The sequence below is a fragment of the Grampus griseus genome (genome assembly GCF_964374135.1).
Source record: "Grampus griseus genome assembly, chromosome: 19".
In the NCBI taxonomy this organism is placed as follows: Eukaryota; Metazoa; Chordata; class Mammalia; order Artiodactyla; family Delphinidae; genus Grampus; species Grampus griseus.
This window is the reverse complement of record NC_139013.1, coordinates 1,741,079-1,759,378: the sequence shown is the minus strand read 5'-3', so window position 1 is coordinate 1,759,378 and position 18,300 is coordinate 1,741,079. Positions and strand designations below refer to the sequence as shown.

The following is an 18,300-nucleotide window of genomic DNA, read 5'->3' as shown; positions in this document are numbered from 1 at the left end:
TAATTGAATGGGGAAAAAGTAAATCAATACTAGTTGCCTGGGAGTCCTGGGAGAAATGTCAGAAGGTGGATATGGGAGTGATGGATGTTTGTAATTACGATGGTTCTGTGGGTTTACACATATTAAAACTTAACCAAGCTGTACATTTTAGGTATGTTCAGTTCATCACATACCAACTATACAGCTCAATTAAATAAAAATTGGATTCACATAAAAAATCTGAATCTTTTCTGAATCTCCTTTTCAGTAGAACTCTGGCAACCACATGTTAACCCCATCACATCTCCTTGTCTAATGGGAGGGATTCTGTTGTGGTAGCAGTGAAGACTGGTGAGCAATGAAAGGTGTTTCCACGTGAGTTATCCAGGAACTGCCTGCATCCTAAAAACCACATGCCTGGACTACACGATTTCCACTTTTATTACCCATTATCTTTGTTATGCACCAATGGCCTTGAGATAAACAATCTGAAGATGCTACGGGATCTCAAAAACTTTACATTATTTAGCCTGACACTGACTGGGACCTCAGGAGAGAAACCGCTCTGTATCTCCTGAGAATTTTTGCAAAAACATTATCTTAAACAGCCACAGTCAAGGGAACATTCATGGATGCAATTTTAGAATAGGTTCATCTCTTTTTGTTTGCTAGTCACTCCCTATTAATTCCCTGCTTCTGTACCAAATATGGTTCCCATCTGATGTCTGTAATCTAACGCTCAGCAAAACCAGCCTACCATGTTATGGACATTATGGCACATGGCTCTTTTCCAGCTGGACCTAGAGAACTTCTTCTCTTGAACAGTACTGGGGTCATGATCTGACATCCCATGTGAAAAAAGGGAACTTATGCAGCTCCAAAAAACACTGGTGGTTCATAAAACTGTCCTCATCTCAGGGTGACCTCGGGACCCACCAAAAATTCTAACATCCAGGTCACATTAGTCCCAGAGCCCTGTAGTCTACCCCAGGAGGCTTTGGACAACAATTCAAATTAGATCAAAACTGGAGTGAAAACCATTCTCCGCCATGATACTATCCTTATTGAAGAAAACAAAGATTGGAACACCCACAAAAGACGTGGCTTAAACTATAGTCTTTATTTTTTCACAGAGTAGAGCAAATGGAGGCAGATAGTTCCCAAACAGGGTGATCTGGAGCTAGAAACATCCATCGTGAGCATGACATGAGACAATACCACCAAGGAAAGTAAACTGTAAGCTGCCAAGGGAACCCACATTGGGTCACAGTGGTCAAAGCTGCTTAGGTCCTGTCCTTGACAGAAGAGCATGACAACACCCAAGTGCTCAGGCTATTCATGCTTCCCTCCAGAGAACAGGACAGCACAAAGGTCTACCTACCCTGATCACAATGCGATGACTGATGCCCAGTACTGGGATCTGCCACTTGGGAGAGGTAAAAAACTTACAGTGATATTGAGTCCAGCAAGGGGCTTGCACAGGTTAGAAAGTAGAGTATAGCTCCTGAAAAGCTTCCTATGAAGCCAGTACTCATAGGCAATCTGCACACGAGGGCTGTTCAGATGTATGGTATTCAACTTCCAGTTGATGACTTCCTCAGAGAGTCTATTCAGTATGATGTATTAACTAAGGAGACAACTCATTCACTGCTCTCATCTCATTTGAAGGCCCTTCTCTAGATGAACTTTCTGGTATCAAATAAGGTAAGACCTTTGGCTGAAAGCTTTTCTACATTTGCTGTACTCATAGGGTCTATCTGAGCTGTGAAGTTTCTAGTGCTCAGTCAGAGCAGACCTTTGACAGAAAACTTTTCCACATCTGCTGTACTGATGAGGCCTTTCTGGGGTGTGAGCTTTTCGGTGTTGAGTAAGCTGGATGCTTTGGCCAAAGAATTCTCCTCATTCAGAATTCTCCTCATATGGTTTTTCTCCAATGTGAACTCTGGTGCTTAATAAGAGTAGAGCTTTGGCTAAAACACTTTCCACATTCACTGCACTTATAAGGCCTTTCGCCAGTGTGAACTCTCTGGTGCGTAGTGAGAATAGAGTTTTGGCTAAAACATTTCCCACATTCACTGCACTTGTAAGTCTTTGCTCCAGTGTGAATTCTCTGGTGGACCTGAAGGTGGGCCCTTTGCCTAAAGGACTTCCCACATTCACTACACTCATAAGGCCTTTCCCCAGTGTGAATTCTTCTATGTTTAATGAGGCTGGCGATGTACCTAAAGACTTTCCCACATTCACTGCACTCATAAGGCCTCTCTCCAGTGTGGACTCTCTGATGCTGAACAAGCATGCGTTTATACGTGAAGGCTTTTCTGCATTCTCCACATTCATAAGGTCTCTCTCCAGTGTGGACTCTCTGGTGCTGAATAAGTTTGCTTTTAGTAATGAAGGTTTTCCCACATTCACTGCACTCGTAAGGCTTGGCTCCAGTGTGAATTCTCTGGTGAACAATAAGTTGGGCGTTTTGTCTAAAGAACTTCCCACATTCTCTACACTCATAAGGCCTTTCCCCAGTGTGAATTCTTCTATGTATAACAAGGTTGGAGTTGCATCTAAAGACTTTCCCACATTCACTGCATTCATAAGGTCTTTCTCCAGTGTGGACTCTCTGGTGCTGAGCAAGCCTGTATTTACGGCAGAAGGCCTTCCCACATTCACTGCACTTGTAACGCTTTTCTCCATTGTGAAAGGCCTCTACAAACTTGGTGTCCTTTTGTGGAGTGACCTGGTGCTGGAGAAGGCCAGAGCTACAAGGGAAATCCTTCCCAGACTCCTGAAATGTGAAAGACTTCTTGGATGCATGGACGGTGTGGCTCTTCATAAAGGTCTTACCCACGTCTCTTCTAAAGAGTTCCTCTCCAGTGTGCTGGTGAAACTGCACACCTGCCCCACAGAGTTTCTGGCCAGGGTTTGTGCCAAGGTCCTCAGCTAGTTGCAAACCACCTTCTAAGGACAGGCAGCACGTCTGCCAGGGATAGGACTTCAGGGTGGACAGGTCTGCCTCTGAAGTATTTATTTGTGGCACTTCTACAGAAACATTCTGCTCAGAAGGTGTCTGCTTGTTCTCTGCTATATACCAACACCCTGAAAGCAGAGAAATATGGGTAAACTTGACATAGGATTTTGGTATAAGAAGGCAGCCCCATCACAAATGTTTGTCTGACATAGAAAGGAATAAATCTATGGGACTGTTTTCAAGACAAGAAGTTGCAGGGAGGCTAGGCAAGTCTTGCTGTACAGTACTGACCCTCTACACATCACAGGACAGGGAGCACTCACCAGGCAAATGACAGAAGGATGCGGTGGAATGCATAAAGGAGCTAGGGGTCCACAACTCATTCCTCCAGGAACAGTTTTCACTAGGACCTTGGCTGCTGGTGACATGTGTGTGCTATGTGGAAAGCTGTGTCCAGGTCCAGGAAAATCTGATTTTCACTAAGTAGCTGGCGTTCAAGGACTATTTTGAGGAGAGGTGCAGACCTCATGAAACATTAAGTGTAGGTGAACAGTGGAAAGCACAGCAGAGGGAAGATGGAGAGGAACAATTAGGAGTGGAAGACAGAGAGGTAAGGGATAATTCTGGGTTGGAAGTCAGAGGAAAAATCACAGGAGGCAAGTGTCAAGGATGGAGGAGAAACAGAAATGAGGTACACAGTCACTGGCCTTGACACCAAAACAGTGTTGGGTATGGGACATGTTCCTGATATGATGTGAATCAAACCATGATGTCACTTCCTCCCTCAATGCTAATTACCAGGGCCGGGCCATATTTGAGCCCCTCTTGCTCTGTCTGGAGTCATGTCCACTCTGTCATGTACCCAGGGTTCTCCTCTCAGCTCCAGCTGAACAACATGGTACCTAGAAGATGAAAGTCCTAAGAGAAAGACACAACAGGTGAACAGTCGGTACTGGCCTGAGGTGCAACCAATCCCAAAACAACCTCAGGAAAAAAATATGTAACAAAAAGAATCTTTCAGATGAGGGTCTCACAGAAACAGTCAAGAAGACCCCACAAATACTGACCACATTAAGTCCCAACAATTCCTGGAATGGTAAGGCCCCAAGAAATGTCAGCTGGAAGGTGGCAGAGCCTGGAGCACAGAGGTGCAAGGGTCTATGGAGTCAACTTAGCAGGGAGTGGCTGAGACTAGTGGAACCCATTGAACTAATTCCAAGTCTTATGACCCAGAAAAACTTCACTGAAAAAACTTCAGAGCTGCTGGTATTGGGGATACTCCTGAAAGGAGATCGTATACACATTCACTCAGCCTTGGCACCAACAACACAGATGAGAGGGAAGCAGTAATATAGATGTACCCACTGTCTAGCTGTGAAAAAACAGACTTGCTTTTGGAAAAACGGGGAAAGGCGGAGACCTGCCTGGGATGCTGGGATAGGTGTGAGGGCCTTACCCAATGATGCAGCAAGTGCAAAGGTCTCCAGCATGACATCGTGGTACAGGAATCTCTGGGCCTCATCAAGAAGCTTCCATTCCTCCTGGGAAAAGTATACAGCCACGTCCTCAAAGGTCACAGAGCCCTGTGATGACAGGGACAGATGTCTCCATAAGCAGCCTCTCTCCCCAGGACCCCATAAGTGCCCCTAACCCATACTCACTCGGTTCATCTTCCTCCCCAGTTCCCTAACTTAGAGGGCACCTAATAACTCTTCATACTTCCTTGAGCACTAGGTACAACTCTCAGCAACAACAGGTAGGTAGGTGGGCAGAGAGATGCCATCTAAGCTGTGAGCCTGGTATGCATGTCTCCCTCCCTCTCCTGCAAGACAACAGCCTGAGAGTCCCCAGGATCATGTCGCCCAGACACAAACAAACTTGGGCTCATCATTCTCTGTTAAACTCCTGGTATGAGGGCTCTGGGGCAATTTGGTCACACACCTTCCCCACATGCACACTCACTGGCTAACTCCTCATACATCTGATCCCCATCACCACCACCCAGCCCACAAAACTGGCATGTCTCCTGCCTCCTCACATACCCTCCTGCACATGGCATCAGAAAGTTCCTGCCAATGCAACAGGATCCCACCATACCCCAACTCTCCACCGGTCTGTTCTGAATGCTTCCCCACCAGGCCTTGTTCCTGACTTTAACCTCAGTCAAAACATGCAAATCTAAATACGCCTGTTCATGTTCCACCTCTGTATTGCACATTATGTCTCTTCACCAGTTGCAATCTCTGTCCATATAACACCCATTCAAAATCCACACCCACTTGACACACCTTAGGTAAACTCATCTGACATTCTGTCAGAAACTACCCAAGTTCCACCACAAAAGCTTAGTGAGTGCACAGGAAGAAAAATAACCACCAGCCTGACTTTACTTTTACTTCACCTACATTCTGCTTTCCCTCTGCATCAATTAATCAATTTCATAGGCACTCCCCCATAAAAACCTGAGCCACCTGATGGACTTTCCCTCCCGCCCCCCACCTTCCCACTGATGACCACTCTTCTTATCTGTCTTTGTGACAGCCCCCTTATCTTCCCTTGTCCCCTAATGGCAACCTGAAGCCTCCGCCAGCACTCTAGATCTGCACGTTCAGCCGTCCCCTTGTCTCCTATACTTGGAGTCACTGGAACATCTGAGAATCAAAACAGCCAAAACCCAATTCCTAATACTCTCACGGAAAAGGACCGCTACCACTGACTTCCCCGTCTCAGTTGATGGCACTGCCACCCTTCCAGATGCAAAGGGAAAAAAAACTTGGAGTTATCCGTGAGCCCTCCACATTACAAAATCTGATCAGTCCCTACTTTAAAAGCAAATCCAGAAGCCAAGTATTTCTCCTACCTCCTCATGCACCACTTTGGTCCAGCAAGAACTAATGTGCATCTGGATGACTGCAATACCTCCTTCATTATCTCCTTTTCTTTCTCTCCCCCAGTCTCTTGTGCACTCTGCAACCAGGAGTAGCCTCTTAAAACCTAAGTCACATCACTTTCCCTCTCTGTTCCAAAAATTCCATGTCTTCCATCATTCTCAGAACAGAAACCTCTTCTCAGTCTACCATTCTAGGTCTAACTCTGGCCCCCTTGCTCTCTGTTCTTACCAGCTGTTAACAAAGACCTACAAGTCCTAAAACACTCCCATCTCAATCTCATCCTCAAACATTTATACATATTACCTGCTATACCTAAGACAACCTTTCACATCTCAGTCCACTGGCTGCCAAAAATGGGAATCTGTCCATATAACCTCTGGCCTGGACTTGGAAACCTGGGCTTAGGGTCCCCAGACACCAAGTCCAGGAAGAGTGGCAGCAAAAGACTTATAGGACACCTGACACTCACCAGTGCAGGGTCCATAAGTGGTTCTGCTGAATGTGGAACCTGTGGGAAGAGTAGGGCCATGTAATATTAATTCCCATCAGCAACATAGACAAAAAAGGTTAATGAGTGAACCATTTAATATTTCAGATGAAGACAAATGCTCAAGAGGAAACTAAAGCATAAAAGAGGGCAGAAAATGTTACAGTTGTACCATAAGGTCATGTGGATATCTTGAGAAAAGGCCTTCCAAAAGTGGGACAAACAAGTACAAAGCCTCTCTATCAGAGTCATGCCTGGTGTCTTTGAGCAGCATTTACAAAGCTTATGACTGGAGCCCAGTGAGCCCAGAAGAATAAGGGATCGTGTTGGCAAGGAAATGGTGTTGGCATGTCATAAAGCACTATTATAGTCCTAAGTCACAAATATCAAAATTAAGTCTCATTTTACATACAGGTCTGTTTCTGACACTTCCATTTGATTCCCTCTTCTATTTCTCCCTTGCTAATAATATATTTTTCTCTTCTTGTAGCTTGTAGTTGGCCCTCACATCTGATCAGAAGTTCGTATATTATACTTCCTTTTCCAATTTTACTTGGTTATCTTTTTGTTTTGTTGTTGTTGTTGGTTTTTTTTTGCAGTATGCGGGCCTCTCATTGTTGTGGCCTCTCCCGTTGTGGAGCACAGGCTCCAGACACGCAGGCTCAGCAGCCATGGCTCACAGGCCCAGCCACGCTGTGGCATGTGGGGTCTTCCCGGACCAGGACACGAATCTGTGTCCCCTGCATTGGCAGGTGGACTCTCAACAACTGCACCACCAGGGAGGCCCCTTTGTTATCTTATAAATTATTGCTTTATATAAAATTTCAGCTTACATAATCCATATACTAAATTCTGATTAGAAATTATTATAACATTATGGAAACTGATTCAAGATGGCAGAGTAGAAGGATGTGTGTTCCCTGCCTTTTGTGAGCGCACTGGAATTACAACTTACTACTGAACGATCATTGACAGGAAGACACTGGAACTCAGGAAAAAAGATACCCCACATCCAAAGACAAAGCAGAAACCGCAATGAGAGAGTAGGAGAGGTGCAATCACAATAAAATCAAATTCCATAACTACTGGATGGGTGACTCACAAACTGGAGAACACTTATAGCACAGAAGTCCACCCACTGGAGTGAAGGTTCTGAGCCCCAAGTCAGGGTTCCAACCTTGAGGTCTGGCAACAGGAGGAGGAATTCCCAGAGAAACAGATTTTGAAGGCTAGCAGAATTTGACTACAGGACTTCGACAGGACTGGGGGAAACATATACTCCAAGCTTGGAGGGCATACACAAAGTAGTGTGCACATCAGGACCCAAGGGGAAGGAGTAGTGACTCCATAGGAGACTGAGCCAGACCTACCAGCTAGTGTTGGAAGGTATCCTGCAGATGCAGAATATGGCTGTGGCTCACCACAGGGACAAGAAGAGCGACAGCAGAAGTTCTGGGAAGTACTTGGCATGAGCCCTCCCAGAGTCCACCATTAGCCCCATCAAAGAGGCTGTAGCCTCCAGTGCTGCATCGCCTCAGGCAAAACAACCAACAGGGAGGGAACTCAGCCCCACTCATCAGCAGACAAAACAATTAAAGTTTTACTGAGCTCTGCCCACCAGAGCAACACCCAGCTCTATCCACCACCAGTCCCTCCCATCAGGAAGCTTGCAAAAGCCTCTTAGATAGCCTCATCCACCAAAGGGCAGACAGCAGAAGCAAGAAAAACTACAATGCTGCAGCCTGTGGAATGAAAACCACGTTCACAGAAAAACAAACAAAATGAAAAGGCAGATGACTATGTACCAGATGAAGAAACAAGATAAAATCCCAGAAAAACTACTAAATGAAGTGGAGATAGGCAAAACTCGGAAAAAGAATGGAGGCAAAGATCAAGAAGATGCAAAAAATGTTTAAAAAGACCTAGAAGAATTAAAGAACAAACAAACAGAGATGAATAATACAATAACCAAAATGAAAAATATACTAGAAGGAATCAATACCAGAATAACTGAGGCAGAACTCACCTGGAAGACAGAATGGTGGAATTCACTGCTGCAGAACAAAGAAAAAAGAATGAAAAGAAAAGAAGACAGTCTAAGAGACCTCTGGGACAAAGTTAAATGCAACAGCATTTGTATTATACAGGTCCCAGAAGCAGAAGAGAGAGACAACGGACCTGAGAAACTATTTGAAGAGATTATAGTTGAAAACTTCCCTAACATGGGAAAGGAAATAGCCACCCAAGTCTGGGAATCACAGAGAGTCCCAGGCAGAACAAACCCAAGGAGTAACATGTTGAGACACATAGTAATCAAACTAACAAAAATGAAAGACAAAAAAAAATTATTGAAAGCAGCAAGGGAAAAATGACAAATAACATACAAAGGAACTCCCATAAGGTTAACAGCTGATTTCTCAGCAGAAACTCTACAAGCCAGAAGGGAGTGGCATGATATATTTAAAGTGATGAAAAGAACCTACACGAAGATTAATCTCATTCAGGATCTCATTCAGATTTGACGGAGAAATCAAAACCTTTACAGACCAGCAAAAGCTAAGAGAATTCAGCATCACAAAATCAGCTCTATAACAAATGCTAAAGGAACTTCTCTAAGTGGGAAACACAAGAGAAGAAAAGGACATACAAAAACAAACCCAAAACAATTAAGAAAATCGTGACAGGAACATCCATATCGGTAATTACCTTAAACGTGAATGGATTAAATGCTCCAACCAAAAGACACAGGCTCGCTGAATGGATACAAAAACAAGACCCATATACATGCTGTCTACAAGAGACCCACTTAAGGGGTAAGACTTAGGGACACATAAGACTGAAAGTGAGGGGATGGAAAAAGATATTCCATGCAAATGGAAATCAAAAGACAGCTGGAGTAGCAATACTCATATCAGATAAAATAGACTTTAAGATAAAGAATGTTACAAGAGACTAGGAAGGACACTACATAATGACAAAGGGATCAATCCAAGAAGCGATAACAATTATAAATATATATGCACCCAACATAGGAGCACCTCAATACATAAGGCAAATGTTAACAGCCATAAAAGAGGAAATTGACAGTAACACAATAATGATGGGGGACTTTAAGACCTCACTTACATTAATGGACAGATCATCCAGACAGAAAATTAATAAAGAAACACAAGCTTTAAATGACGCAGTAGGCCAGATAGATTTAATTGATATTTATAGAACATTCCATCCAAAAACAGCAGATTACACTTTCTTCTCAAGTGCACACAGAACATTCTCCAGGATAGATCACATCCTGGGTCACAAATCAAGCCTCAGTAAATTTAAGAAAATTGAAATCATATTAAGGATCTTTTCCAACCACAATGCTATGAGATTAGAAATCAATTACAGGGGAAAAAGGTAAAAAACACACACAGAGGCTAAACAGTATGTTACTAAATAACCAAGAGATCACTGAAGAAATCAAAAAATATCTAGAGACAAATGACAATGAAAACACAACGATCCAAAACCTATGGGATACAGCAAAAGCAGTTCTAAGAGGGAAGTTTATAGCAATACAAGCCTACCTCAAGAAACAAGAAAAATCTCAAATAAACAATCTAAACTTAGACCTAAAGGAACTAGAGAAAGAAGAACAAACAAAACTCAAAGTTAGTAGAAGGAAAGAAATCATAAAGATAAGAGCAGAAATAAATGAAATAGAAACAAAGAAAACAATAGCAAAGATCAATAAAACTAAAAGCTGGATCTTTGAGAAGATAAACAAAACTGATAAACCTTTAGCCAGACTCATCAAGAAAAAGAGGGAGAGGACTCAAATCAATAAAATTAGAAATGAAAAATGAGAAGTTACAACAGACACCACAGAAATACAAAGCATCGTAAGAGACTACTAAGGGACTTCCCTGGTAGTACAGTGGTTAAGAATCCATCTGCCAATGCAGGGGACACAGGTTTGGGCCCTGCTCTGGGATAATCCCACATGCCGTGGAGCAACTAAGCCCGTGCACCACAACTACTGAGCCCAGGTGCCACAACTAATGAAGCCTGCATGCCTAGAGCTTGTGCTCCACAACAAGAGAAGCTGCCACACTGAGGAGTCCACACACCGCAACAAAGACCCAATGCAGCCAAAAATAAATAAAATAAATAAATAAATAAAATTTTTAATTGAAGAATAAAAGCCATATGATCATCTCAATAGATGCAGAAAAAGCTTCTGACAAAATTCAGCATTCATTTACATGATAAAAACTCTCCAGAAAGTGGGCATCGAGGGAACCTACCTCAACATAATAAAGGTCATATACAATAAACCCACAGCAAACATCATTCTCAATGGTGGAAAACTGAAAGCATTTCCTGTAAGATCAGGAACAAGACAAGGATGTCCATTCTTGCCACTATTATTCAACATAATTCTTGAAGTAGTAGTCATGGCAATCAGAGAAGAAAAAATAAAAGGAATACAAATTGGAAAAGAAGAAGTAAAAGTGTCACTGTTTGCAGATGACATGATACTATACATAGAGAATCCTAAAGATGCCACCAGAAAACTACTAGAGCTCATCAATGAATTTGGTAAAGTTGCAGGATACAAAATTAATGCATAAAAGTCTCTTGCATTCCTATACACTAACAATGAAAGATCAGAAAGAGAAATTAAGGAAATAATCCCATTCACCATTGCAACAAAAAAGAATAAAATACCTAGGAATAAATGTACCAAGGAGGTAAAAGACCTGTACTCAGAAACTGTAATACACTGATGAAAGAAAACAAAGATGACACAGATGGAGAGATATACCATGTTCTTGGATTGGAAGAATCAATATTGTGAAAATGACTATACTACCCAAAGCAATCTACAGATTCAATGCAATCTCTATCAAATTACCAGTGGCATTTTTTACAGAACTAGAACAAAAAAATCTTAAAATCTGTATGGAGACACAAAAGACCCCGAATAGCAAAAGCAGTGTTGAGGGAATAAAATGGCACTGGAGGAATCAGACTCCTTGTCTTTAGACTATACTACAAAGCTACAGTAATCAAAACAATATGGTACTGACACAAGAACAGAAATATAGATCAATGGAACAGGACAGAAAGCCCAGAGAAAAACTCAAGCACCTATGGTCAACTAATCTATGACAAAAGAGGCAAGGATATACAATGGAGAAAAGACAGTCTCTTCAATAAGTGGTGCTGGGAAAACTGGACAGCTACATGTAGAGAATGAAATTAGAACACTCCCTAACACCATACACAAAAATAAACTCAAAATGGATTAGAGACCTAAATGTAAGACTGGACACTATAAAACTCTCAGAGGAAAATATAGGAAGAACACTCTTTGACATAAATCACAGCAAGATCTTTTTTGATCCACCTCCTAGAGTAATGGAAATAAAAACAAAAATAAACAAATGGGACCTAATAAAGGTTAAAAGCTTTTGCAAAGCAAAGGAAACCACAAACAAGACGAAAAGACAGCCCTCAGAATGGGAGAAAATACTTGCAAATGAATCAATGGACAAAGGATTAATCTCCAAAATATGTAGACAGATCATGCAGCTCAATATTAAAAAAACATACAACCCAATCCAAAAATGGGCAGAAGACCTAATTAGACATTTCTCCAAAGACATACAGATGACCAAGAAGCACATGAAAAGTCACTCAACATCACTAATTATTAGAGAAATGCAAATCAAAACTGCAATGAGGTGTCATCTCACACCAGTTAGAATGGGCATCATAAGAAAATCTGCAAACAACAAATGCTAGAGAGGGTGTGGAGAAAAGGGAACTGTCTTTCACTGTTGGTGGGAATGTAAATTGATACAGCCATATGACGAAGAGTATGGAGGTTCCTTAAAAAGCTAAAAATAGAATTACCATATGACCCAGCAATCCACTACTGGGCATATACCCAGAGAAAATTGTAAATCAAAAAGACTCATGCAGGGACTTCCCTGGTGGCACAGTGGTTAAGAATCTGCCTGCCAATGCAGGGGACAAGGGTTCAAGCCTGGGTCTGGGAAGATTCCACACGCTGCAGAGCAACTAAGCCTATGTGTCACAACTACTAAGCCTGCACTGTAGAGCCCACAAGCCACAACTACTGAAGCCCACATGCCTAAAGCCCATGCTCCGCAACAAGGAACTGCAACGAGAAGCCCACGCACTGCAATGAAGAGTAGCCCCTTCTTGCCACAACCAGAGAAAGCCGCGCACAGCAACGAAGACCCAACATAGCCATAAATAAATAAATAAATAAATAAATGACGCATGCACCCCAAAGTTCACTGCAGCACTATTTACAAGAGTCAGGTCATGGAAACAACCTAAATGCTCATCGACAGATGACTGGATAAAGATGTGGTACATATATACAATGGAATATTACTCAGCCATAAAAAGGAACGAAATTGGGTCATTTGTAGAGACGTGGATGGATCTAGAGACTGTTATACAGAGTGAAGTAAGTCAGAAAGAGAAAAACAAATATTGTACGTTAACACATATATGTGGAACCTAGAAAAATAGTACAGATGAACTGGTCTGCAGGGCAGAAATAGACACACAGATGTAGAGAACAAATGTATGGACACCAAGGGGGGGATGTTGGGGTGGGGGGAATGAATTGGGAGATTGGGATTGACATATACACACTAGTATGTATAAAATAAATAACTAATAAGAACCTGCTGTATATAAAAGAAATAATAAAACTCAAGAAAATTATTATAACATTATATAATAGAATTCAAGAATACAAATTTTAAATTTTTATCCATGTTATTTATATATCCTTTTTCTTTCATAAATATTCAGACAGATTTTCTGTAATTTCCTACCTGCTTTTTTCTCCTGCAGTAGAGAAGGGAACCACCATTTATTGACTTCACAGTGAAAATGAATCTCAGAATTCCCTGGTGGTTCAGTGGCTAAAACTTGGTGCTTTCACTGCCATGGGTTCGATTTCAATCCCTGGTCTGGGAACTAAGATCCTGCTAGCTGCACAGTGTGGCCTAAAAAAAAAGAGAGAGAGAGAGTTACAAGAAGAAAGTGGCACCAGAAAATTAATCTGTGATAAAGGGGTTGTTGCTGGCATCAGAGTAAAAGTGCTTGGCCTCCAGCAGTTTGAGATAAGTGACTGTCAAAGATGACTCCTTAAACTTAAGACAAAGGAAACAACATATGAGATCTGACCTCTATTCCAACCTCATTATAAAAACATGGACATTTCTTTGGTTCTAAACATCTTGATAAGGATTCCCAGCATTATAACTTTTTATCCTTACAAGGATTCATTTTGTCCCCCTTAAAACAAGTATTTTAACCAGATGTCTTAATCATTTTCTCTTCCAATACCAGCAGAGGATGATGACGTAACAGTAAAATAAATACTATTAACAGAGTACAATCACTGCAAAAGCAGAAACCCTCTAAGTGGCTGCATACTGTAAAACTGTAAGTTTACATAATGCATGATGTGTATAAAAATACAACTACGGCATCACTAATCATTAGAGAAATGCAAATCAAAACTACAATAAGGTATCACCTCACACCAGTCAGAAGGGCCATCATCAAAAAATCTACGAACAATAAATTGTAGAGAGAGTGTGAAGAAAAAGGAAGCCTCTTGCACTGTTGGTGGGGATGTAAATTGATACAGCCACTATGGAGAACAGTATGGAGGTTCTTTAAAAAACTAAAAATAAAACTACCATACGACCCAGCAATCCCACTACTGGGCATATACCCTGAGAAAACCATAATTCAAAAAGTGTCATATACCACAATGTTCACTGCAGCGCTATTGACAATAGCCAGGACATGGAAGCAACCTAAGTGTCCATCAACAGATGACTGGATAAGAAGATGTGGCACATATATACAATGGAATATTACTCAGCCATAAAAAGAAACGAAACTGAGTTATTTGTACTGAGGTGGATGGACCTAGAGTCTGTCATACAGAGTGAAGTCAGAAAGAGAAAAACAAATACCGTATGCTAACACATATGTATGGAATCTTAAAAAAAATAGGTTATGAAGAACGTAGGGGCAAGACAGGAATAAAGACGCAGATGTAGAAAATGGACTTGAGGACACGGGGAGGGGGAAGGGTAAGCTGGGACGAAGTGAGAGAGTGGCACTGACAGATATACACTACCAAATGTAAAACAGATAGCTAGTGGGAAGCAGCCGCATAGCACAGGGAGATCAGCTCGATCAGCTCAGTGCTTTGTGACCACCTAGAGGGATGGGATAAGGAGGGTGGGAGGGAGACGCAAGAGGGAGAGGATATGGGGATATATGTATACATATAGCTGATTCACTTTGTTATAAAGCAGAAAGTAACACACCATTGTAAAGCAATTATACTCCAATAAAGATGTTAAAAAAAATACAACTAACTACGGGATAGATTAAGACTAAGTATAACAATCTCATTCAAAGCACTAAATTAAAATTAGTAACATGGAGCAAAACAAGATCAAAAAGTGGAAATGTCCATTTAAATACAATAATAATTTTAACATATACGCTAAACAAATGTGTGCTTTATATACCCCAGAAAGCAAGGAAGGTATGGCCAGCATAGCAATGTTTATAATTACAGAAAGGAGACCAAAAACAAACAAGCCAAAAGAAAAAAACAAAGAAAGCCTTCAACAGCAGGATTTATAAAGATATTTTACTCATATACTGTATTCACACTATTAGAACACTGCAAAAGAGGGAAAATTAACGGATAGCCATGAAAAAATGGGTAAAGCCCACCATATTGGGTGTGACACATCATAATACTTATATGATTCCAGTCATAAGAGAGTTTTAAGATAACTGAGCGAAGGTAAACTATAGTCGTCGAATATTTTCCACACAGCTGAAACTATCAGGAAAAGCAACGAAATGCTTACTTGAAACATCAGACAATACCTTAACTTTTGGGGGATGGGGATAACTGTTATGAAAGGAACCCACAGGCGGCTTCTGGGGTCCTACTTATATCTCATATCTTGACTTGAGCAAAGAACGGGTATTAGTAAGAGCTGCTTATTCAACTGAACATGGAAGTTCCCTGCAATTTTTTTTTCCCCACGCACGTCTTATTTCAATATTCGGAAAACCAAGGTTTTGGGAAACAAAAAAACACAAACATAAGATGCTCGTTATAGAACATTGATAAGAACGAAAATACTGCAGAATGAGAAGAGTTGTCTGAGGGTCCGGAGGGAGCAGCATTTACCTGAATCGCACCCATCCGCTTGGCCGTCCCAGCGGAGTCTGTGGGCAATGGTGGGGCCCGGGCACGGAGGCCCGTCCCGGCCCCGAGACAGAGTCAGGCCGGATGGCGTCCACGCGGAGCCTCAGCCTTTCCTCAGAGCAGCGGACACAGCGCCTTCCTGGCTCCCTTCACCTGGTGCCGACCCAAGGTACCGGAGCGGGCACCAGCGAACAGGTCCGAGTTTAAAAATGTCGCCCGCGGTCGACGCCGGAAGGCCCGCCCAGACACCGCCCCCCTAGTACGGAAGTGGCTCTCTCCTGAGCCGTCATTGGTTCAGGGACCCTTACGCGCCGCGCTTTGCCTTCAGGGTAATGTGGTTCACAGCGCTCTACGACCTGTCAAGTGGCGGTGCTCCCCACCTCTGGGAAAGTTCCTCCTCACCCTGAGGGTAGCTGGGAAGGAGTGTCCCAAGGCTCTGAGTACTGGCGGGGTTCACGCTTCTTAAAGGGGACGCACCCAGATATCCGCAGAACCACGCTTCTTAAAGGGGACGCACCCAGATTTCCGTGGAATGTAGTCTGTGCTGTTCAGAGAGAGGTACTCAGATATAATAGAGTTATATTCATATATATATATATATATATATATATATATATATATATATATAAACTATAATAGAGTTATAGTTCAGATGTTCCCCAAACCTAAAAAAAACAAATGCGCACATGATACCAAATTGTCACTCAGCCACAAAGTGCATCCATCCATAGTTGGGGTCTAATAAACACGGTCTTACTGCTCTTCCAAAGTATGTAGGCTGATGCTTTAGACTCAATTTATGAGTCTCAGTGTGTTAAGTCAGGGTCAAGAAAGCAAAGTTTCCAGACAGGGCCATGGTGGGGAAGACAGAGGAGGGATGTGGGATGGCCAGAAGCAGGTGGACAATGTGTTGTGTCTCTGCTTCCCTCAGAAGAAACGTAGAGCCAGTGACGGTGTCCCATTCAGGGGTGGACACATAATTCTTACTCCACATTTAGATATGTATTCAGTTCTTTTCTAGAATCTAAGATCTACCTATCTCAAAAGAGTGACTTACCGCATGCCATTTTCTCCCTGGACAGTGACTCTACGGTCTCAGTCATAGTTTATTTACAAAGGGGGCATTTGAATCCTGAGATAAAGGATTGGTTTACATGATCCTCGTTCCTTGCTGGGTACAATATAATTTTACCCACAATTGCAGTAACAATGCATGGAGAGTTGATATCATCTCAGAAAAATATTTGTGAAATTTGGAAATTGCTGAAATCCATCATTATTTAATTATTCAAAGTTAGTGGCCAAAATAGCCCTTGACCATGTGAACAAGGTTAGGCTCTCAGTGCAGTTTCTAGAGACACTGAAGTCTGAGAAGTAAGGGAATAAAGCAGAGCACGTAGTTACACAGGAAACTTGGCTAGCTTGTGGTTATAGCTTTGTAACATGTGATCTATTATTTATTTATTTAAAATTTTTTAATTTAAGTACAGCTGGAAGGGCTATGTAAAGAGAGCAGACAGCTAAAAACAAACAGGGTATCTGTAGCATCATATTTATTCCCTCCTTAAGAAACATTCTTTAAGTTTCCCTCTTAAGAAACATTCATTAAGTGCCTACCCCATTCCAGGCACTACTTTGGTTGCATCAAGATCAAAAGAGAAAAAGATGCCTGCCCTCATGAGTCTGACCTTCCGGTCAAAGGAGATGAACAGTAAGAATTAATGACAACACAGTCAATTACAGAATACATTTATGTGTTTTGAGTGTTAGCCAAAATTTCAGAAATGAAGACGTGATTGATCAGGCATTTATTTAGGGCTTGTTAGGACACCCAGGAAACGTAGGTGAGAGAAGCACTTGAATTGTTACCTGAACTACAAATGGAGGAAGCCTATAAAGGCAAAAAATGGAAGGCCACAGTTAGTTCCATAAGTTGTTTGTCAAGAATTATAATTGGAGCTGTCAAGAAGTAAGGGTGCTTATAAAGCAAGGATTGGTTAGGGTCAGAAATGGCAATATAGTTACAAAGGGGGGAATGTTGAAACTGCAAGGTTGTAGTTAGCAGAAGTTTTAAAAATGTCTCCTGTCTGTTATCAAACTGAACCTGGGTCTGCTCACCTACTTTCTTCTGATTGGTTGCTGGTAAGGTCACAGGGTGATTTTCAGGAATATTCATCATCAACTTTCTGTTTCCAACCAGTCTCAGGCTTATGTGCTTGTTGTCATCATGTAGTCACCATCCTCCACCTGGCTGGAGGTCTTGTTTCTGCAAAACAACTCAAGGATATGCATCAGATTGTTATCTATAACCTTTCAGAAGGAACTAGAATTCCTGTGAGTGTTTTATCACTGAACTATTGTTCCAACTGTCATTACTGGTTTTGACTGCTTTTCCTTTCTTTCTACACTCTCACCTCTCTAATTAGTAACTACTTGAATCTGCTCTTTGGAACTCAGGGAAGGCCTAGGAAACTAAAGTCTTTCTCTATGTACAGGAAACAAGGGAGACTTCCCTGGTAGCACAGTGGGTTAAGACTCTGTGCTCCCAACGCAGGTCGGCCTGAGTTCGATCCCTGGACAGGGAACTAGATCCCACATGCATGCCTCAATTAAGAGTTCACATGCCACAACTAAGGAGTTCACCCACCACAACTAAGACCTGACACAACCAAATAAATAAATAAATATT

At 41.9% G+C, this 18,300-nt stretch overlaps 1 protein-coding gene across 2 annotated transcripts; it reads right to left on the bottom strand.

Moving 5' to 3' along the window:
• Nucleotides 1-242: 242 nt before the first annotated feature.
• On the bottom strand, nt 243-17,860 carry LOC309836748 (zinc finger protein 671-like). 2 transcript variants are annotated; one of them, XM_082676875.1, is made up of 6 exons: nt 17,730-17,860; nt 13,189-13,362; nt 6,302-6,340; nt 4,398-4,524; nt 3,740-3,859; nt 243-3,069 (listed from the first exon to the last, which is right to left on the bottom strand). In XM_082676875.1, exons 3-6 carry the CDS (start codon nt 6,314-6,316, stop codon nt 1,895-1,897), a joined length of 1,437 nt encoding a protein of 478 aa, XP_082533001.1. In that variant the 5' UTR covers nt 6,317-6,340; nt 13,189-13,362; nt 17,730-17,860; the 3' UTR covers nt 243-1,894. The 2 variants fall into 2 exon arrangements, with proteins under 2 accessions (XP_082533001.1, XP_082533002.1); XM_082676876.1 differs by lacking the exon at nt 17,730-17,860 and adding an exon at nt 15,594-15,798.
• Between the last annotated feature and the right edge of the window lie 440 nt (nt 17,861-18,300).